This window comes from Scardinius erythrophthalmus, assembly GCF_964197995.2.
Source record: "Scardinius erythrophthalmus genome assembly, chromosome: 2".
NCBI lineage: Eukaryota > Metazoa > Chordata > Actinopteri > Cypriniformes > Leuciscidae > Scardinius > Scardinius erythrophthalmus.
The window spans coordinates 54,249,504-54,272,832 of record NC_138222.1 but is presented as its reverse complement, the minus strand read 5'-3'; the positions used below and the strand labels follow the sequence as shown (position 1 = coordinate 54,272,832).

Below are 23,329 nucleotides of genomic sequence, written 5' to 3'. Positions count from 1 at the left end.
GTGCTGTCAGATGTTGTCAAACTGTAGGCCTATCTGATAATGTCAGATGTACAGTTGTAAAACTGTTTCTGATACACACACTGTGTGACTGTCTGTACAGAGTGTCTATAACCGAATGCATCTCTACACGCTGAATATATGGACTGTCGTCTGTAGTGTTCATAGACGGTGTTGGGTGTAATGCAATACATATTCAGATATCTAAGTAATGAGTAAAGTAAGGCATTACTTTTTTACATTTACAACAAAATATCTAAGTTACTTACTTAACATGATTGATTGTTATTATAGTTCTAGACTAAATGTGAGCAGGCATTTACTCATCTCACTTGCACAAAAACAAATTCGGTTTTCCTCAAAATAAAAACAGTGAAATGCAAACTCAGAATATTATGCAAACCAGCAATAAAATGTTAAATTACACAAATATACTTTATGTATTTCATCTAACTTTTTTAACCAATGTCTTTGCTGCTGACCTTTCATGATCCAATTCATGAAAACATAGCAATACGTTTGTGAATAATTCAACCATAGCAATAAGCAAAAATGACTTTAGTTAAACATCACATTTGTGTTTTTTTTTTTTTTTTTTTTGGTTTTATTGTTTAAGTAACAGTTGAACTTTCTTCTCCTACGTCGTATTCTCCTGCAGTCCAGAATGGCAGCACAGCTGAAAGGTTTGTTTGAGCAGCGCCCTCTGTAGGCTACTGTTTTAGGGAGTAACGCAATATTGTAACGCATTACTTTTTAAAAGTAACTTTCCCCAGCAGTGTTCAGACTTTGCTCAGAATCAGAATCGCGTTACTGCTCGGCGATTCTCTTTCTCAGATTACCACTGAACTCCAAAGATTCTGCAAGAGCGCTGTTCGATGATGTAGCAAGAGATGTTTCTTGTAGTTAGAATCAGAATTACGAGCAGCAGACCTTGTTATTAGGCCTATTGTCGATTCTCTAATGATCTCAGTAATTAAAGTTTACTATAAATTCGTGTATTTAGTTTACTTATTTGATTTCAATCACATTAGGCTACTGTGTTACTTGGTTTACGCATATTTTAAGAGAATACATTTTTCGTGGGATATTAGGCGAAAATTTAAATGGAAACCTGATCTTATCGCATCATCTTGTCGAAAAATGTGTAACGGCAGTATGAGCAGATGGCGGCATCTATGGATTTTAATATCCGAATGTAAGTGAGGAAAAAAAAAACATTTAGATATCAAATATATATACATGTGTGTATATATCTATGCTCATCCACACTGAAACGTCCGAAAACGCTAGTGTGGACGCAGAGCGTTTATAAACGAAAACGCCGTTTTCAAATGTATCCGGATTAATGTAGACGTAGCCTAAAAGACATGGACCAGAAGCATTGCGACCGGTTTTACAGAATACGATGTTTGTTGCACATAACCACGGGTTTATACCCGCTTGTGTATAGACTATCCACAGCCTCGTTTTCGTTCGCGAATAAATATGGCGTCTACGATGAATAACGTCTGCTGCAAGTGCAAATAAATCAATACCCATGTAATTGCTCTAAAAAAAGATGAAAATTTGCCTGTTTAGGACCACAAACAAAAAAATCTTTATTTTCTTATCACAAGATACATTAAAGGATACAGAGACACTGGAATATTAAAAAAAAGTTTGAGTTGTGAGTTGAAAGAAACTTGTCATTGATTTGACAGAACTGAAATCCTTCACCCCCTTGAATCAAACCCTAAAATCAACCAGTCTTCCCTCCCCAACTCTTTCCCATTATGAAGATCAATGTTAACATGTATTTTTTTTTTTTTTTTCACGCTTTGCCAAAATATTGTAGGGTCACAAACCCTCTTCATAAAAAACTGGTGACACTTAAAAGGGGACAGGTTAACATTTATTTGTGTCTTTAGTGTGCAGTGCACGCTCCATTTGTTTAAGAAACATTACAAAACCCCTAATGGGGGGGGGGGGGGGACAATTTACAATGAAATTTTGTGTTGATGAACCTCAGCAAGCCAGGAAATCTGTCAAAATGCCCAACCGTTCAGCTAAAAAACAAAAACAAAAGAAATGACAAGAAAAAAAGCTTAATCATAAGGCGGAAATATGCATCAATATTACCCTATAGTTGAACCATGACAAGGAAAACTCAAAACCGCTCTTCTAACTTTTTCAAGTTTACAAAAAAAAAAAAAAAAAAATCATAAGGGTGTGTGTGGGGGGGGGGAGGGGGATGAATCAACATCAGCCTATATCGAGTCATTACTAGAAAAACTCAAAAACATCTTTTCCCTCTCTCATTATCTACAATTGCTATAATTAGCTTCCCAGTAGCCCACAAGACCATTATAACACAAATGCTAGTGCGTTAACATGTTTGGAAAAAAGAGCAGAAGTGGAAAACAAATATTTATGGCTTTGTTCAAGTCGTTTATGGAAAAAGCTCAATTATTGAGGTACAAAACAGGCCAAACTGACTGCAACATCCGACTTCCTATTAGAGACCACCTCAAACCTAGATTCGCCTTACATTCATGAACACCTTCAACACTTTACTGAAGCCCGAAGCCTTTTTTAAATCATCAAAAATGTGTTTTCATTCTAAGACCAGCTTTTCAGCTAGAATCCTACAAGACCTTCAAATATCACTGACTGGAGTAGCTACACTGCAGGATTTTTGGATCCGTAATCACAATAAACGATCTTGTCTGAAAAACCAGGTCGCTATCAATAAACACCCACCCAACCGCAGATCCGTCGTATAGCGAGTAATACTTTTGCTGTAATGCCTTCCGTCTTTTCACAATCCAGCTAGGCCTGAAAGGCTGAAATAAAAGGAGCAGCGCAATCATTTATTTGTCTATTTAGCATGAAAAAGGGTGATTTTTGTTTTTAACACAAGCGACCTAAGAAATTAAGAAAATGATGGTAAAAAGACCACATACTCCCTCACACATTTAAATCCCACTTTCCATACACACAAGAATCAAACTCTCGAAAAATCTTGTTAATATTTATACAAATAATGACAGAACTGGAGAAAAATAAAGTGTGCTTTAACACCATCTTAGAATGAACATGATTCACTTTTAAATTACACAGTTAAAAGAATTTGCAATAAAAAAAAAGCAACGGGACAGCAGGGGCATCGAACCCTTAAACTTTAACACTGGGAGTAAAACGCTATGAATTCTGGTGTATGCTGGTGTAAGAGTATGCGGTACGTCATTTTCCCGTGAGCGTGGTTGTGCATGTGTGATTCTGGGGGGACAACAGAAGATGAGGAATGAAGAACAGCTGATGATTGGTGGGTTTAACATGCTCTGGCAATGGATGTGGTCTACTGGAACATCGCTCAGTCCTCCAACACAATTGGCTCACTGGTGCTGGAAGGTAAGATGGGTACGGGAAGTGGCCGGGGTGGCACGGGAAGTTTGACTCTGACCGGAAGGTGTGGTTTTCTGGCCGCCCGCCTCATTTCTGCCTGAGTGAGGTGTTTCCTCAGGGCTCTGTGAAACACACACTTGGAATTAGTCCCAGGTAAAAGCAAAGCATGACATTAAGATGTTTCTGAAACATACCTGGTGTCTTTCGTAGCCACAAACACCACAGGATTTGGAGCATCTCCTTGACTGACCTTCTGCCTCTTAATGACTGACTGGTTGGCTGCTCTCATTCCCGATGCGAACGGCCTTCCGTTGGTGGAGAAAGAATGACCTCCAGCCTGTAGCCAATGAGAGCGCTTAGATCTATGTACACTGTTTTCTACCTGTGAGAAGGTTCATGTATATTTGTAAGGAATACTCACGTTGTCGAAGGGCCTCTTGCCCAGTAGGGCGGATGCGCTTCGAGGCTGGTTGACCTGGTTACGGTTGATTGGTGTTGGAGCACCTCGAGGTGCTTTGAGTTTCAAAGGGGCTTGAATAGCTAAAGAAAAGAGCATAATAACCCTTAATATTCAAACATGAAGTCACAAGTAAAAAATTTTCAAGAAACTAATTCACTTTCATGTCTAATTTTCCCACCATTAAAGGGATAGTTCACCCAAAAATGAAACTTCTGTCATCAGTTACTCACCCTCATGTCGTTCCAAACACGCAAGACTTTCATTCATTTTTTGAAACACAAATGAAAATATTTTTAATAAATCTGTCTGATTTCTGCAACTACCACATTAACGCTTCAAAAAGTTCATAAAGAGATTGTGAAACTAATCCATATGAATCGAGCGGGTTAGTCTGGATTTTCTGAAGAGACTTGATAGCTTTATATGATGAACAGACTGAATTTAGGCTGTTATTCCAGCCCGTTCTCATCCTAGGGCGTCATATATTGACGCTTTTGACATTTCGTCTACATCGAACGCACATGGCACCCTTTAGCGTCAATATGAGACGCAGATAGATATGGGCCAGAAGGCGCCTCCTAGCGGTCTAACCCTAACCCTACCCCAGACCTAAACCTACCCATAACCGAACAAAGCTCTGTGCGTCTCATATTGACGCTAAAGGGTGCCATGTGCGTTCGATGTCGACGAAATGTCAAAAGCGTCAGTATATGACGCCCAAGGATGAGAATGCGTTGGTTATTCACATATAGATAGATAAATAGAACTTCAACTGTACTTGCTTGATGCGCGAGAACAAAACTCGCAGAAGCTCAATCGTGCTGCGTAACACGAGAATGAACCTCATTGGTTCTCGCACGTCAAGCAAACATGCTTGAGCTTCTGTTTACCACAACTGATTTGCGAGTTGATCAATGTTTATATTTAAATAACAGCCTAAATTCAATCTGTTCATCATATAAAGTGGTCGAGTCTCTTCAGAAAATTTGGACTAAATTGCTCAAGTCATGGATTAGTTAGTTTTATGATCTCTTTATGATCTTTTTGAAGCGTTAATATGGTAGTTGCGTAGCTGTCAATGGAGGGACAGAAAGCTCTCAGATTTCATTAAAATATATTCATTAGTGTTCCAATAATGAATGCAAGTCTTACGGGTTTGAAATGACATGAGGGTGAGTAATTGAACAATTTTCATTTTTGGGGGATCTAACTCTTTAAAGGTGATGTGTGTAATTAAATTTGTTAAAACAACGCTTTTATATCACTATTTTGGTTTTGATGTAATGCTAAAGCCATACCCAATTCTTTAACTATATTGATGAGGGACGGTCGAGGAATAGTGCGGTTCTTCATAGCACTCTTTGCTGCTTTAGGAAGTCTTATCATACCTAAAAGAGAAAAAGAGGCAGTCAAAAAGAATCTGGAGATAAAAGCAATAAACCTTTTTTAAAAATCCCCCGGTGAAGAAAGCAACAACAACAACAACAAATGTTTGCTCACACTCTGCTTTGACAGCATTGGAGTTAATGGAAGCGTAGGGGCGACGGGCTGCTCGGCGGGACTGCAGGATGTCCTGGCACACCCGACGGGCGATTCGAGTGAGTTTGGTGGTCTGCAGGATGAAGGTCTGCCGATTTTTTGCCAGAAGTTTGGCTCTTCCTGCACTGCTGGTGAACGGGGACATGCCCTGTACCTCCTGGCGGGTCATGTGACCACGTGGAGCTGCATCCTATTGGAAAGATACATCATGCTCATCGTTTGGTTTGGTAATTTTCTGTTTTCCATTTAGTATTAAAAAACAGTCTCTTTAAAATGTTTGGCCTGAAATAAACTAGCCAGCAAGATGATCAATGAAACTTACAAAATATTTCCACTTTTGATTTTTGTAAGCATTAAACCCCAATATTTTTAAAATACAGTAATCATTGTCAATAGGTACATGAAGAGTATTCAGGATTCACATACTGAGCCAGTTCTTGTGGCGCCCTCTAGTTGAGTGGGGGTCTTAAGACCGCCATACTTCTTCCAGTAAATCCAACAGGAGGCACAGAGTCTGCACTGCATGTTGGGAGGGCCCCATGCATACCACTGCTGAGACTGGGCAGCTGGAGGAGTAACAAGCACAATTGATGAATACACTCATTTTAATATACAGGATGTCTGAGCCTGTATCTAAATAGAAGCCATGGATGTGTACAGTGACTTGAGTTCACTCACTATGGCAGCTTTCACAACTGAGGCCTTTCTGGTAGCCTGTGGCACCATTTATGCCAGGTTTATTTCCAGGGGCCATGATCTGATTGGGGTTGGGCTTGGTGCTGAAGGAGAAAACAAAATTTTAGATTCTCAAAAAGCAGACACCAACATACTACAGGAAAGAGTCTAAGTTGATGGTTTCATACAGCAAAAAAAAAAGAAATCTTAAATAATTATTTTTTTCAAACTGTACACCAGATTAGGTAACATAAATAGCTACTTTTCATGCTATGCTAATGTTATGTTCAACAATAAGAAATTCATACTTTTATTCAGCAAGAATGCATTTAATTAATCAAGAGTGACAGTGAAGACTTCGACATGGTTACAAAAAATCTTTTGAACTTTCTATTCATCAAATAATCCTGAAAAAAAGTATCACTGTTTTTACATAAATATTAAGCAGCACAATATTTTTCAAAATATTGATAGTAATAAAAAAATATTTCATGAGCACCAAATCATCATATTAGAATGATTTCAGAAGGATCATATGACACTGAAGACTGGAGTAATGATGCTGAAAATTCAGCTTTGTATCACAGGAATAAATTGCATTTTAAAAAACATTTATTTCACTGTATTTTTGTTCAAATGAATGCAGCCTAGATGAGCATAAGATACTTATTTCAAAACATTACAGAGTCTCTCTCTAAATTACAAGGGATTTGTGCATTTATCAATGAAAAAGAATACTAACGATTTGTGCCATATATTTGTAAAGTACCCTTTATATTTAGAAGTGCAGTGACACTAAATACTCACTAGGTGGGGATGTACACCTGCTTCAGCTTGCTGTCAGCCTCAGCTGCCTTTAGTCTTTTCTGGTGGGTAAAACAATTAACTTGATTCAGATACACATTCATATGCATGAAGAAAAGTTGATTTTAAAAGCATGCAAAGCTTCTTACCTGCTGAATGTAACGGTCAGTAGTCTTCCACATGTAGTAGAATTGGACCACACTAGCTAATGACTTCCAGGGCAACTGCAGTTCAACAACAAATGTACATTAAAATTGCTTGAACTTTCCCAAATAGTGCAGTTTGTGTGAGAGCAAATGGTCAATTATGGTGTTGTAAACTCACAAAGTCTTGGCGAATGTCATTGAAGTCTTTGCCGTATTTCTCCAGAGCCTCCTCGAACAGCATGGCTTCTGAAGCGCTCCACTCCTCCATCTCGTCCCTGCACAGCACCGGGCCACCCTGCGGCACCAGCGTGGACATGGCCTTGGCCAGGTCGTAGCCGTTCTTCTGCAGAGTGTCCATGGCGTGGAACTACGGACAGACAGGACAGTGTGAATCAATGTCAGATGTAGGTTTTTCACTGTACCAAAATTTCAGTAGTCGGTACTAACACCAGTAAAATTTCAAGGTTCTCTGTACCAAACAGGCTTGTTGAAAACCCTACACAACCCCAACAGTGTGAGTGAATGAATGAGGAATGCACTTTTATGAGTAGTTAAGGAAGAGAGAGATTGAATGCATCTATTCTCTCACCAGTGTGATGTCTCTAGATGCAGCCGCTGCGCTCATGTGCAGACTCGGTTGGCGGATTGAACTGCTGCAGTCTAGTGCACGTGCAAATGTACCAACAGCCCTAAAATGAACATAAAAACAATTCAAATCATGCAACTGCACAATAACCTTTTCAAGAAGCAAAAATGGTCAGTCCAAAAAAAAAAAGAAAAGAAGGGAAATACTAACCGTGCCACTACCAGGAATTGGTCTATCTGCGGATCCTTCAGCTGGTTATCAGGATCCCAAACCTTTGTCTCAAGCTTCTCCTGCACTCGACTGTCTAATTCAACTGATGAGATGGAAAACATTGAATTAGACCTTCAACATCCAACAAGAAACTTTTCCTAAAATGTGTTCTGAAAAAAATCAAGGACTTGAAGTATTAATACAATATTGTAATAAGAACCATGTCAAGTTTTCAACATCAAGAGGACCATGTTTTAGTAATACCGAGGCGTAGAGACATTTAAAAGCTTCTGACCTTCAGCCAGTTTGTCAGGGATCTCTGCCTGGTATTTGGATCCCACTCTGATCTCCCCTTGGTCAGCCAACAGGGTCTTCTGCACCGGGTCAAACACCAGAGAGTAGAAGAAACAGTCCTGCAGAACAAACACGCACGTTAGACAACACAAACACTTGATGCACTTGCCTCATGTTAATCCAACAAAAGGTGCTCACTTTGATGTAAAAAAGAGAAAATATCTAACATCAAGAAGAAGAAAAAAATGACCATTCAAAAGTTTGGGATCAGTGAAAGATTCTAAATACTTTATCATCACTGAAACATTAAATTGATCAAAAGTGAAAGAAAACATTTAGAATGTTATAAAATATTTTCTATTCATTTAAATAATCCTAAATGTATCACTGTTTCCACAAAAATATTAATATTACGTTGTTTCTTGAGCACCAAATCAGCATTAGAATGATTTCTGTAGGATCATGTGACACTGCTGAAAAGTCAGGATTTTGTTTGCAACCGAAAAGGTTGTGAACATATATAAATTATTTTTGTAATAAACATAAAAAAAGTTAGCAAAAAGGTGAAAAGATGACAGACCGTTTAATAATAATAATAATAATAATAATAATAATTTTTAATTATGGATGGGATGTTAATTTAAAAATTTTTTCCCTAACGACAAAGCTCATTAACCGATCATTAACCATTTACAGACAAGATTGTTAAATTAGAATTAAATTAGAACTAAATTAGAATGTGTCTGTGACCCATTAAAAATAACAAAATTTGTTTTCCAGGAGGGGTTTAGGTTTACATGCGCAAATAGCAGCATAAACAACAGAATATATGGATTTACACATCGTCACATCACACAGAAGCAGCGCTTAGAATGAAACCGTATATAAAAGGAATAAAAATGCAAACGCAAAATATATTTCAGTTACTTAATTAAAGGTGGGGTGGGCAATTTTAGAGAGGCTAGCAATACCAAGCTAGCTTTGAAAGCAATAATTAACGTGAGCAGGTGCGCAGAGATATGGAAATACATACACTGACAGGCAGGACATCGTATCATTGCATTCCGACCGAATTAAATCACTTATTTAGATAGTGTTAATCAGTCGAAAATTCATACTGTCGGTTAACGGTTAACCAGCTAATTATGAGCATGCCTACTTTTGACAGATTTTGTGAGTCACTCTAACAGGTTTGTCATGTTTTGGCCTGTCTCTAAACTATGGCTTGTGGTAGCTTTGTGACACTCCATGAAAAACTACACAGTGAGTGCTCTTGTACCGCAGGTGGACACTTACCTCTCTCTCTAAGTAGCCAGTTAAAACATCAGTCTCATTCAAAAGTGTGACGTTGCATTTTCCTCTGCATAAAAACAATACACAGTATAAACAGGACTATCAACACAAATCAAATACCTTACATATGGAGCCAGAGTCTGGGCTCTGATGGGATCATATGATTCAATCCTGAGATGTTTGTGTCTGTAAACGGCGTGAGTGTATTTACCGTATGTGCGTGGCCGGTAGAGACTCAAACTGTCGAGACAGGAACAGTTCTCTGTGCTTAAGCTGGTGTTTCTGCTGTTCTGAGGTTGAAGGCTGCTTGGACTCCTCTTCAAAGTCTCCTAAAATACACACACACAAACATGAGTGTGATGCTAATGGCCTCAATTAGGTCTGATGTGAACCAGCTCCCTTTCAGAACACACACACAGACCAAATCTTAAATTTACACATCACTTTGGGTTATTAGTAATGGTTGAAATCAATTTCACACTCATTCAGAAACAAGTAAATTGAATATCCTTCATGAGATCTGTTGACTTATAAGGGAAGCAAACCATTATAATTGCAGGTCAACTCAAAATGACTTGAATGCATTTTAAAAACATTTCTTTTGCCACAGATTTACAATGGCGATAGAGATATTTCTTAAATAGATACTCGTATTAAGATGAGGAGACCTGGCAGGACTTTATCAGACGATCTGACCAGACTCCACCCCTGCACGGAGCCAAAGGAAACCCTGTCAATGAAAAGGGCGGGATATCAGACCACACCCCTTTCCATTAACCCCTCCTGCCACCCCGGTGGCCCTGCCCCCTCCTTTCTCTCCCCTTGGCCAATGCGTCCCTGCCAGCTTTACTGGGAAACCCTGTGCAACAAACCTGAGGCGCCCATCCCCCCATTGAGCAACAACCCCCCCCATGCACAAGTACGCATTTAAAAAAAAAAAAAAAAAAAAAAAATGCCACAAGCTCTCTTTCACACACACACACACACACACACATACAAGCAGACAAGCGCTCAAGACACATACGACAAATCCATCATACACGCACAGCCTCAGAGCCAAATGCACGCGCACACATACATGCATTTAATAACACTTTCACTATTTGACAAAGACACTAGCCAGACAGTGTTAACCTAGTGTTAACCCTTTGAGTGCCATGGCCCGGTGGGTCCCATGAAGGCTCTTTTGTTCCAAGAGCACAGGGCGGATGGCAGCTGAGGATAAGCACAGAGGAGCCCATTCAGGAGGGGTGGGGTGGGGGGAGGAGGAAGATGGGCAGAAGGTAGAGAGACGAGGTGGTGATGTAAATGAGAGCCCTGATCTTGTGTAACAGGGCAGTAGACGGCCACAACACAAAGAGGAGGATTCGTTCAGTATTAAACGGGCAGCCAAGCTGACACTGACCTCTCATGACCGCAAAGGATTTGAACACTAACTGCCCATGTCAATGCAATAACCTTCTCGACCCAAACTTGACCCTACTCTGGAATGGATAGGTTAATGCACTGCACTGACATAATTACAACTGGTTTACGGCAGTTCACGTCGTACACTGAATTTACATAAAAATGAACCACTGCAGCATGCATGTAGGTGAGATGAAGCATCTTTATCAAACATGTGGGATGCCTGCAGCTGTGATATAATGAATGTACATTTAGGGATGTGCAAAAGTAGATATTAGCAGCGTCTCATTTCGAAGGCTGTATCCTCCCGAGGGCGTATTTGTCGGCCACATACGTCACTAAGGCGGCTTCATTTCAGCAAACTGACAACTACAGACCTTATCAGATGCTTTACACAGAGCGCACTCGCATAGGATGTGATAGTGTTCAAAAACCACTAGACAGAGCGTAACAGAGGGCATCAGTTTCCATACATTTTCAGATGTTGAGTTTACTCATTGTGCGATGCGTTGGCCAAAGACCTGTAGATTTTACCTGTATGTGTGCATAGACTAACAATAGCATGAAATGAATCCAAGAGCACAAGTAATTTCAATAGGGCAACTGACAGTTACTCAACAAAATAGAAGGATAAATATCAATAACCTTTTTTTTTTTTGCACAAAACCACCAGTCCTCCAACCAATGGATGTGCTGATAACCCTTCTGCTAAGTCTTTCTGTTTCTGTTGGGTGACTAGTTAACCATCTTGTCCATCCCTAATTATAATGGAAGTGATCTAGTTTATTTTGCCTGTATAGATTGGTGTCCTTCTGCTAAGTCCTTCTGTTTTCGACTTGTTGGCATGTACACCTGCAGAAAATGTAAAGGTGGGACTTGATTTTTTTTTTTTGTAAAGAAAATGTAAGGTGGGACTTGATTTTTTCCATTGGGAATTGACTGGATCATTGTCGTTTGCTAATTGCAGCAATCTCACGCGAGTGAAAGGTAGCCATTATTGTCCTGATTCATGCTGGTGCACTTCAGAAAAAGAAAAGAATAGTCTATTTTGATTTCATGGTGACATTATAGGTCATAAAATTATAAAGTAATATGGTCAACAAAATTCATAGGAAGATCAGGGATTTAGGGATTTGCTTCTCCATTCAGATTGAAGACATAAAATGTATAAAATTCATGGCTATATAATATGCAAGTCTGTCTTAATTTATACATTGGATTGATCCTCTTTGGTGCCTTAAAATCGGCTCCCAGTGTGCCCGTCAAAGCTGTAAATCCTTGTTGGTGTTTCAATACAAATAGTACATCTACATAGTGACACTTTATCTTAAGTGTGAAGACGAGACGTGAACTCAAGAGAAGACTGAAACAGTTGGGTACTCACTTGCATTGCTATCGGCCAAAGTGTTGAGGTTGGCAGATATATCTCTCCGCCTGAAGAGACAGACCACCTTGGCTTCTACATTTCCATTGGCAGTCTTGGTAGAGACAAGCAGCAAGAAACAGTGTGAGAAAGACTAAATACAAAAAGAGCATACACAGCCATTTTCTCTATACAATGTGTGAAATAAGTACCTCAAATGCTATTCATGTCATGGACTTGTAAAAACCCATAGTTAGTATAACTTTAGAGGGAACTACTTTCATCAAGTCTAAGTGAGACTGAACGTGGGATTGAATGACACTGCCTATGATTTACAAGAAACTGCATCAATATTTAAGCACTAAAGTAAAAAGTTGTGAGTCCTGTTAACTACATTTCTACTCATTTTCCAGCACTGAAAATGAACCACTCCATATGGAAATCTTACTCAATGCAACATGGTGTGGGTTAGCGTTGTGAATATTCAAGACAAAACTGAATTCTGACTAACATATACATATTGAACAAAGACACCACTTCCATTAGTTTACCCATCCTGCTGAGCTTCACAGCCCTTCAAAATGAGGTTACATAAAAGTGTTTTTAATCCCTGCTCCAGGAAACAGGCCTGTGTCATTCTCAGCATTATATAAGTCTCTTATGGCTGGGTCTTCATCTCAAACAGCCCAGCGTGCATCGGCAGACAACAGCATGATGGCTGAGCATTAGCAATGCACAACAGAGGGGAGCAGGTGACAGAGACAGTCTGTTACGCTGTCATGAGTGACAATGCATTAGCGGAGAGCTGGCATATGTCAATCATCCGTGTACAGTGTAATGTTCACATGCACATGCCGATTGATGATGTATGAATGGCAGCCATCAAAAGCCCCAACCAATCACAGTCAGTCTGACTCGAGTCTAGGCCAAGTCATGCTGGTCAAAAATAGCTTAAGGCCAAATGAAAGCAAACGGAAACAACAAAAACCTGCATGCATCAAGAAAAAGGAAGCAATAGCAGTGGCCTATTTTTTTCTTTAAGATTACGTTAAGTGATTAGATGGAACATGTTCCAAAACTCACCTTGTTGAGTTCTTCTATTCGGCGGATCAGATACGGGTTACTGGAGGAGTTTTCAAAATACACATAATCTGCAGTAGACAAAAGAAACCATCTGTAAGTGACACATCACTGAGTTTCATTTCTTAAAGACATTTATACACACACGTGTACACACACACACACACACACGTATCAGATTCCAAAAGTTTTCAAATACTTCGCAATTAAACTATAGTTACTTTTTTATTGATTACATTTTTCATAATTACATTATTCACACAATGGCAATAAAATAAATAATTCGGAATTTGATTGTCACTAATCCTTTTTCAGGTTTTAAATGTTCCTTTCTAAAAATATAATAAAAATATATCGCTTGTATACATTCAAAAAGTCTTCTAGTTTTGTGAAATTGCACACACAGAACAGCCACTAGTCAGTTGGCTATAATTACATGGAAAATTGAAAGGCCACAAAGGATTTCACAACTTCATTTCACTTTTAAGCGTTTTCTCAACAATGCAACATTGTATTTCTAATCAGCTCCTGACGAACATTAATTATTATTTGAATTATCACTCAGCAAGTCATTTAACAATGTATTGCTATGTCTTTGGCAGGTCTTTTGTCTTTTAAACACATTTGTATTATAATTTGTATAATTTCAAAATTATTTATTCATTTTATTTTTAAATTATTATTTATTTAATCATTAGCTTTTCATTAAACCCCCTGCATTTACACCTACATAAGTTTAATGCACTTATATTTTCTTTCTCTTTGTATCGTTATATATCAATATGGTACAAGACTATCCTATTAAGTTCAACGTGATAAACGAGTTAGGTCAAAAGTAATTTAAAAGTAGAGTAATGTGTAATGAATTACGTTACTAAATTTTTGTCATGTAATTTGGAATCAGTAAACGACTACAATTTGTGATTGATCTACCCAGCAGTGACTATGTATGTGCATATATTAGGAATGCCAATGATTAATCAAAGATCGATTAATTGTCGACAATAATTTAAATGATAAAAATCATCATTAGAGTGCATAGTTTTGAGGTGTGCAAAACACGTGCAGCAGACACACGAGGAAAAGCGAGCGTGCCGTAGTTACATATTTTAAATGTATTAATGTCTTCAAGCCATGCAATGGATTAGGTAGGCTAGCCATTTATTTTGAAACATAATTTACTAACCTCAAACAAGTGATTTTACTGGACATAAGAAATACTTGCATGTGTAAATGCCAAGTACATCATGTGTAGTGTTTACCCATGCATCAGCGGCGCTCTTTCAAAGTTTGGTCTCTAACTGAAACAAATAGGCCTGTTGTATTTTTTTAACACAAGTCTAAAATATATGACACAAGTCTATCTGTTAATGTACGATGATTTGACATCACATTTTCATATAAAGTAGTTTATTTTTTAGAGCACATAAATTAAAAGTTAAGAAAAATTAAAAGCACTTGTTAAAGTGATGGTCATTTTCCTTATATTCACAGCCCAACTTCTAAGATTTAAAACGACACCTAGCCTATTTTATGTTGGTTAAGCAAGTGGTTGATAACTTACTAGTACTCGTTTGAGACCTGTCAATGATTGAAATTGACAAAAATGCCCATCCCTATTTCGGACTCTAATGTTGAATGACAAAATAACCTTATAAAAATCATACACTATACGGTTGGGTACATAATACATAAGCACATAGCATAGTGTATACTAGTGCGTCATTTGGGACAAAACTTAACTTTCAGTTAGAAAGCCCGTTAGATTGTAGCTAATGTAACCCAAACGGAAAAATAGGAGAAAGGAGCATGACAATTAAATATCCAATATCGACCAATATTGATAAAAAAAAGAAAGAAAAGTCTATAATATCAGTAAAGTAATATGGTTCCAATATGTTGTGCATTCTTCCAACTCCAACGAACAGGAACAACTGTTATTCACAAAGTTCTTCACAACCCTTTTCATATATGTAATATTCTAGTTGATTTGAATAATGCTTTCATCTACCAACAGGAAAGTCGTCTATTCAAATCTATAGACGTGGGGAAAAATACAGATTCCATAACTAAACACATGAACAATCTAATAATTTGCGTTTTTTTGCAAGAGATCCATAATCATACAGAAAGTGACATGAGCAATGGTATGGGTCAATATTGAGAGCACATCCGATGAGGCACGGTCAACAGCCTGTACACTGAACACATCGCTTCGGTTATGCAATCACTCTCTCTCTCTCTCTCCTGGTCCAAATTGGTCAGCTCTGGACGTTTTGGTAGACGTTGATCTTTGATCGGACTAACGCTTTCTTTTCTCGCCTCTACTCAGCCATGTTCTTAAGCTGTGCCACAAGGGATAAATCAAAATGGAGGTCTTTCTCCCAAGTTCATGAGCTTCATCAATCAGAGAGACTGAGCCACATGGATCAATAATTTCCCTTAAGGAGAAACAGGGTCTAGCCATCTGCTCTTCAAGCAGGGATATGTTGTTTTGTTAGCTCATGGCATCTGGTATTCAGAGACACCTAAATATCCACTGAGGCTTGGAGATACTGACATGGACAAAAATAGTAAACCAATAGGTGAAAAGCATAATTTCTGCATTACTAGCATTACTAAAACAGAATATCAAAAATGATGGTTTTCAAACAGGTTTCCTGAACAATCCCCTGCTCTGCTATTGGTCAGAGAAACAGATCCAGTCCCGTTTTAAACTCACAACATCTGCTAAACCAGTGTTATTGCACGGCTCTGTGGAACGCTTGATTCTGATTGGTCAATCGTGCTGAAAACAGATAACACAATAACTCTTTCGGGTTACTGAATCTGAGATCAATATTTCATGTCTAATTATTTACTTAAGTGGCAAGTAGCCGTGTAAGGTTGATGCAAGTCCTGATCACCCTGTCTGGGTTTATTCTGCGATAACAACCCGGATAGACGTACATTATCCCTTACTTGATGACTTGGGCTGGTCAAGATGCTGAAAAAAAAATTAATCAGGTTTATAAGTATTTACACATTTTGAGGCGAAAAATTTCAACTTACAAATTGCTTACTTGGTTGTCACTAGGGCTGGGTAAAAACAAGAATTTAAGTTAATCGCGATCTTCATTTGAACATTTCAAGATCTGTCCTGCGAATGGATAGTGAACATTCCTGTTTCCAAATAATTTAGTGAATTTGAGTCAATCTCTCTAGTGTAAACTAAGCGTTCATTTCAATTCAGCATTAATGCATCTCTTTTGGTATCATTAATATGCATTACATTTATTGTCATTACATTCCTTTAGCTCAAACAGTAGAGCATATAGTGCCAGCAACATCAAGGTCTTGGGTTCAATTTCCTGGGAATGCATGAATGATAAAATGTATAACTTTGAATGCAATGCAATGTCAGTCGCTTTGGATAAAAGCATCGGCTCTGCTCTAGTATCAAAATTGCCCATTCAAAAACTCCATTCTGCTTGACCACTAGTGTAATCGAGAGAGAAAAAAGCTAACTAAACGAAGTCACTGTGTTGTTTGATATGATAAAAATATCTGTCTGGCAGTATGTGCTCATATAGAGCAGGATCCTTATTTACCAGACCACACAATGTCACCTGATATATGCATTTGCCCACATGCACATGACCAGAGTTTTCTCCCTGCATGCATCACTACACAAGTATCCTCTTTGCATCTTTATTAGAAGTCTCAATTAACACCCCATGATAAACAATGAAAGCTTCACTGAACCAAAACCGTCTCAATTATAGTCCTGGTTTGAAACACTTCAATTCTCTCTTGCTGAGCCTGAAAAACAGAGCAGTTGCATCTCGCCTTGTTTGAACTTAGGAGAGGAATCCCTTATCCTTTAGCATGCTTACTGCTACAGTAACATTTGCTGGTTAACTACTGAACAGTGTGCCATGTTTGCATAATAGGAGAGCGACGTTCAAACCAAGAGTTCAGAGGCACAAGTGTCCCGGACTAAGATGATATAAACATGGATTCTAGTGGTCAAACAATATGGATCTCTCAAAGCCCAATGTCAATAAACATATCTCCATTCACATTACATTTACTCAGTTGTCAGATGCTTTTATTCAAAGCGACTTACAAATGAGGAATACAACGAATCAATGATATCTAGACACCAGTGTCCAAGAGGGTCGCCAGGTATATAACGCCCGTATAGGCATTCAAATTATTGACCGTAAAGGACTTTAGAAATGAATTATTATTTTACACATTTAAAATGCACTAAAAAGACTGATTAGAATTAGAAACTGTTTATTATCCATTCATTGACAAGGCTGTTGGTTGAATATAAAGTTGCAATGTGCCAGAAGTACCGTTTTGTGAAGTACATCCAAGAAAAAAGGATTAACTAAAAAGAAATGATGGTTGATGATTGGATGGAGGCAGATTTGAATGCAAGTTTGCAGTTGATTGTAATAAAGGGGCGGGGTTTAAAAAGACTAAATGATTGGAGAAGTCTGTCGTTTCACTGAAGGTTTTCATTACATATTATATATAATATATATAATACATAACATTTTCATTAAAAAACGTACGAGTAAAAATAAAACATGCACAGATTAATCGTTCACAATAAGATGAATAACGTGCATTTAGAAAATCGGAATTTCTTTTCATGCAGACTTTAAACACTTTTGGATATCGGCCAATCAGACTTATTGTCAGACTTACAGAGTTATTGTCAGATGCCGACTTTTTCAAAATGGCCAAATATCAACTGATAAATAATTCAGTCTGGCCAATATATCAGTGTATCACTATTCAGCAGATATTGGCTGATCTGTTGTTCTATCACTAATGTATTCTATGAAGCTTAAACACACTCTGATCAGATGGGTGAAATAAAGAGCATTGGGACAGCATTTAAGTCACAAAGCTTCAGATTCACAGCGGTGAAATGTAGGGATGCAAGGGCTTGGGGCCAGAATATAAGGTCAAGTTCAATGACCTTAAAGCAGCACCTGACTGCGTAAACCTCCCAAAACACTAGCAAACAGCACAGGAAAATGCATTTAAGTAAATGAAGATCTTTTTTTATGAAATCTAAGAGCTTTATGTCCCTACATTGACAGTCTACTCAAACACCACTTTGATGCTTCAAAAAGTTCACGAAGAGACTAGTCCGTATGAATTGAGCGGTTTAGTCCAAATTTTCTGAAGAGACTCGATCGCTTTATATGATGAACAGACTAAATTTAGGCTTTTATTCACACATAAACATCAATCAACACACAAATCAGTTGTGGTAAGCGGAAGCTCAAGCATGTTTTGCTTGATGTGCAAGAACCAATGAGGTTCATTCTCGTGTAACGCATCACGTTTGAGCTTCTGCAAGAACCAATGAGATTTATCAAGTTCATCATGTTCGGCTGAGCTTCTGTTTATGTTCGCTGATCAATGTATGTGAATGAATGCCTAAATTACATCTGTTTATCATATAAAGCGATCGAGTCTCTTAAGAAAAATTTGACTAAATGGATTAGTTTCACGATCTCTTTATGAACTTTTTGAAGCGTCATAGTGGTAGTTGCGTAGCTGTCAATGGAGGAACAGAAAGCTCTCATATTTCATTAAAAAGATCTTTTTTTGTGTTCTAAGATGAATGAATGTTGAGTAATTAATGACAGAATTTTCATTTTTGGGTGAACTGTCCCTTTAATTGTATAAAACATTTTAAATGACTGATGTTGTGAGCAGATGCAGACTTTGCCTTCCTCTGAACCCAGACTTGATAAACTCTAATACATTTTGACAAGCGTGTAATAACGGAGTTTTTCTTCCAGATCTTCCCATCAAACCCTGCTTGATCAAACTGCAACTGCAATAAAGCATCAATCAGCAGCATCTGCTAAAGCAACACAGCCTGATTGTCGTGACCTATTTACAGTCGATTCCCGGATTTAAGAAAATAAAAGCACTATAATGCCAGTCAATGACGTTAACGCGCATGCAATATTATTAGAAGGTAACGTTAAAATGCATTTCAATATACAGTGAGGAGGAGCATCTCTGACAATAGATGACAGCATACAGTAGAGATGACAATGGGTAGGCTATATATTGCATACTGAAAACTGTAGCTGGATTTACTACTGAAACTATGCTATATATCAGCTCAAATCGCATAAGCATCTTCTGCACGTGCATGATCATAGAAATAATTCGCGATCCATAAATGCACTTATATTCACACTTATAAACTGAACTATTCGTTTCTCGTCTCTGAATTCTTTTTCACGAACACCAAGTCTAGGTTCAAGTTGAAAATGTCCAAATTTCCCCCTAATATCAGTATGAACAATTATTTGACTATTTATTTTCAAACAGGAAACAAAACCGAAAGTCCTTGCATCCCGTGCTGTGAAACTCCCACATACACTCCATATAATTCAGCTGTCAGAAGTTTGACAGAATGGCACGGTCCAGGCAACGTGTACGACAAAAACTTGAATGAAAGTCTTGAAAAAGTGAGTAAAAACCATCATAAGTTAATCAACTAACGGACGGGTTTCCTCATAATTAGCTCATTTGCTTGCTTGCGGCGGCTAATTAATTAAATCAAAACTACGAAAGAGTTTGCGACCCAATGCAAGTTTTTAAATCCAAGTAAATTTAAAAGTGACCTTTAATACATATATAAATAAATAAAATTGAGTTAACCCAAAAGCCGCCGTAACGAAACTAGCCTAGCTCGCTTAGCAACGGGATTCCGCTCATTGTAACTAAGGCGGAAACAGCCGCTCGCGCTAATGCTAATGCTAACCCCCGCGAGCCTGCTGCTAGTGTTAGCCTCAACAATAATACTCACCTCCAACTCGGTACATGTTGGCCGCCATTCTCTCACTCTCCTAAACAAACACAATAATCACGGATTCCCTCGTCGTGTAGACAAAACGTGTATCCAAAACTGGTGCTGGTTCTTTTGATCCTCGCGTGTGCTGGCGTACTTCCCCCCGTCGCGAGACAAAGCCGGGACCCGGCACGGCGCTGCCGCTCTGGCGGGTAAAAGTTTAAAGTTTCCGCTACAATGTTTCTCCGGATGGTAAAAAAATCGCGTCTTTGTTTCGGCGCTGCGATAAAACTCCCATCGAAGCCCCTCTCAGACATTCACACTTCACACGAGCCCTTGATAGCCAGCCTATCTCTCTCTTTCTCTCTCTCTCACTCCACTCTTCCTCCCATCCTCCGCTCCCTGCTTCATCCTCCTCTTCTTCACCTCCGCTCTGTTTCACACACACATACACGAGCGCGCGCGCACCCCTTCTCCAACGTCATCTTCGGAAGCGAACGTCATTTAGAATTCGGCAAACTCCAGTAAGACAGAAACTTGAGCTCCCGCTTTTTTTAAATGTAATGTTTCCAAGAAGCACATTGGGGCACCGAGCTTATGTGGCGAGACTTGTATCACTTGATATATCAAATTGATTATCAAAATGATTTATTATTATTACGAATTTTATGTACACGAATTAATATGTATGAACGACACATACTGTTACAGCAGTAGTTAAAATAATATAAGGGTATCAAAATACTATATAACACTATATATATACACTTTTCAGATCTATAATATATATATATAGAGGGCTTAAATGGAAAACATCATATTAACAGTATAAGGGTGAGTTACAATAAATTACACACACACACTCACATAATATATATATATATATATATATATATATATATATATATATATATATATATATATATATATATATATATTCTCCATACAAAGATCCCTGCAATCACTCTTTATTTTCTAGCAATAAACAAGAATAACACATTTATTTTTGCGTAGTTATTAATTATATTAATGGATCTGAGGATATTAATAAAGAGTTTATTTATTCAACCGTTTCCTACCAGCTGAAGGAAGAAACACACTGACATCTATAAAAGGTTTAATACATTAAATTTATACTGAAAATGTATTTTTCTAGATTTGATGGCACACATTTGTTTGTACGGTATAGCAAGTCTCTCAAACTACAGTAATGTTCATCTGAGAACACAAGGCAGAATCAGGATAGGAGTGAAAACTGGTGCAATACTTCCCTCTATTGATTTACAGGCGCCATCACAGTCTCACATTAAAGAAAGACTCTTGCTAGGTGGCGTTGCGTGATACTAAAACTCTATTTCACTTCTGGAATCACATTGATTGCGAAACTGGAAGTACACACAGACAAAAAGGGTTCTTATTTTAAAATTTATTGATTGATTAAAAATAACAAAAATTTCACATTGTTAACAAGCTGAGAAAAGCTGACTTGATCCATACAAGACCAGTCTTTTGGACAGAGGACATTTTCCTGACAGCTAATAAAGCAATGATTATCCTGCTGCTCTTAACGCAATGCTTCACAGAGACACATGATTTATGGCTAATAATGTAATGACACAATTATGCATGTAGTATTTAATGACCAAAAAAAAAAAAGCAGTTTATTAAAATAATCACATGAGAAGCATTATGAAGTAAACAAGCACATGTAAACTTGGAAGTACACTGAACATGATATAGCATGATAAATGTGGAAACAAGAGATTATTTTATTTTATTTAATACATCATTCTCTCATCATGCATTGAACTGACAAAAAAATTCACTATTGTGAGATTCATTTATTTTGCCAAATGTGTACATTTCATATAAACTCTCAAGGCCCCAAAATTAAAAGAGAAAAATCTGTAATACATTTTTTGCATTAAGAACATAAAACATACTTTTCATCATTCTTTTTAACCCCAACATTTTTTTTATTTTATTTATATAATCCTATCATATTGATTTTGGTTTTGGAGTGCAATATGACATTTCTTTAAAAAAACAAACAAAAAAAAACACATTTTTTTTGGCCATTAGTTAAGCCTCAACAGGGTAAAGTCAGTTCATGAAGAAATGTAGGTAGTGAATAGCTATGCGTTATATCTGACTTGTAAATGGTCAAACAACATTGTGACATGTTTTACAAAAGCTGGCATAAACTTCCAAATGCTTCATGATGGTGCAATAAGATATTTCCTCCATGTTTCATTTCCTAGAATATCTTCATGCCTTAGTTATTCTCGCTCTCTTGACTCCTGGTATCTGTCTCTCTATGTGCCATTTTCTGGAGAACTAGAGGAAGAGCGGACAGTGGAGGAAGAAGCTAGATGTTCCTTACTGTCTCCAGTCCCCGCCCCTTTAACCCGCCACTGGAGAATGCAGGTGTCTTTCCCGCCCAATGACAGGAGGTGAGTGTCATTATGCGTGAAACGAACGTTGGTCACGTGACTGCCATGGCCCTCATACTTATAACTTGGAGCCTGACAGAGAAATCGGGGAATAAATTATTGATTTCTTGCAGTAGAAGCAAACACTTCTTTTTTTTTTTTTTTAAACCTGATACAGTTAATATGTGAATTATTAATCTGCATTTTCTAACTCAGCATTACATACAATATCTGGCCTTTTAATACAATATTAAGCATACAGAGTCTAATAAGATTTATTGTTTCATTTTATTTCCATTTTAAAATGATCATTTCTTTGACTCTCAATGAATATTGAGTGGCAGTGACTGACCTTTAGTTTGGGACATGGATACTGGAACAAATGAACCTTGCAGAAGTCATCGGCCACTGCCACCATACTCTTATTGTGCGAGCGACACAAGGCATTGATGTCTGTCCCATCTGATCCCTCGAGCCACACACCTGGACAGCATGACAGTTACATTTTATTACACTGTGGAATAAACTGCTGGTGCATACATACTACTACTACTCATGAGATACATCTTAATGTAAACTACATAACCTTTTTTTTCAAAATGAGTCAATATATCAACTACGGCAACGTCTCCAAGAAGCTTGAAGAAACCTTCCTGCAAAGCTGCCTGAAAAACTATGTGCGAGTGTACCTAGGACAAAAGCTGTTTTAAACAAAATATTGATTTGATTTAGTTAATAGAAGTTAATCGATAAATAAAATCTATTTACACAAGTGGCTAAAACTATTCACAGTACTGTAGCTTTGCAGGAAGGTGTCTTCAAGCGTCTTGGAGATGTTG

General features: G+C 37.9%; 2 protein-coding genes across 5 annotated transcripts in view; both read right to left on the bottom strand.

Annotated features, from left to right (window-relative positions):
- Positions 1 to 1,562: 1,562 nt before the first annotated feature.
- On the bottom strand, positions 1,563 to 20,535 carry mta2 (metastasis associated 1 family, member 2). Of its 3 annotated transcripts, XR_014029704.1 has the most exons (19): positions 20,077 to 20,535; positions 13,242 to 13,309; positions 12,180 to 12,273; positions 9,600 to 9,717; positions 9,392 to 9,455; positions 8,097 to 8,214; positions 7,802 to 7,904; positions 7,595 to 7,694; positions 7,184 to 7,372; positions 7,009 to 7,083; positions 6,863 to 6,921; positions 6,059 to 6,159; positions 5,807 to 5,946; positions 5,342 to 5,570; positions 5,140 to 5,229; positions 3,803 to 3,921; positions 3,576 to 3,718; positions 2,737 to 3,503; positions 1,809 to 2,042 (listed from the first exon to the last, which is right to left on the bottom strand). XR_014029704.1 is itself a non-coding variant. In XM_081359408.1 (18 exons), exons 1-18 carry the CDS (start codon positions 20,102 to 20,104, stop codon positions 3,350 to 3,352), a joined length of 1,992 nt encoding a protein of 663 aa, XP_081215534.1. In that variant the 5' UTR covers positions 20,105 to 20,535; the 3' UTR covers positions 1,563 to 3,349. The 3 variants fall into 3 exon arrangements, 2 of the variants coding, with proteins under 2 accessions (XP_081215534.1, XP_081215535.1); XM_081359408.1 differs by having other exon boundaries at positions 1,563 to 3,503; XM_081359409.1 differs by having other exon boundaries at positions 1,574 to 3,503; positions 3,632 to 3,718.
- Positions 20,536 to 21,479: 944 nt separating this feature from the next.
- Positions 21,480 to 23,329, bottom strand: part of eml3 (EMAP like 3) — a 39,648-nt gene continuing 37,798 nt past the window's right edge. For both annotated transcript variants that reach the window (XM_081359404.1, XM_081359405.1), the window contains 2 exons: positions 22,843 to 22,973; positions 21,480 to 22,583 (listed from right to left, as the gene is read on the bottom strand). In XM_081359404.1, coding sequence (XP_081215530.1) covers positions 22,374 to 22,583; positions 22,843 to 22,973 — 341 coding nt within the window. In that variant the 3' untranslated portion in view covers positions 21,480 to 22,373. The remainder of the gene's footprint in view (positions 22,584 to 22,842; positions 22,974 to 23,329) is intronic.

Excerpts from the sequence above, each read along its gene's own strand:
- mta2 (XM_081359408.1), bottom strand. The coding sequence starts at position 20,104 with ATGGCGGCCAACATGTACCGAGTTGGAG. Across the intron at positions 9,456-9,599 it reads CTACCGGCCACGCACATACG|AGGAAAATGCAACGTCACAC; the intron begins GTAAATACACTC and ends GTTTTTATGCAG. Across the intron at positions 7,905-8,096 it reads CCCTGACAAACTGGCTGAAG|TTGAATTAGACAGTCGAGTG; the intron begins GTCAGAAGCTTT and ends CCATCTCATCAG.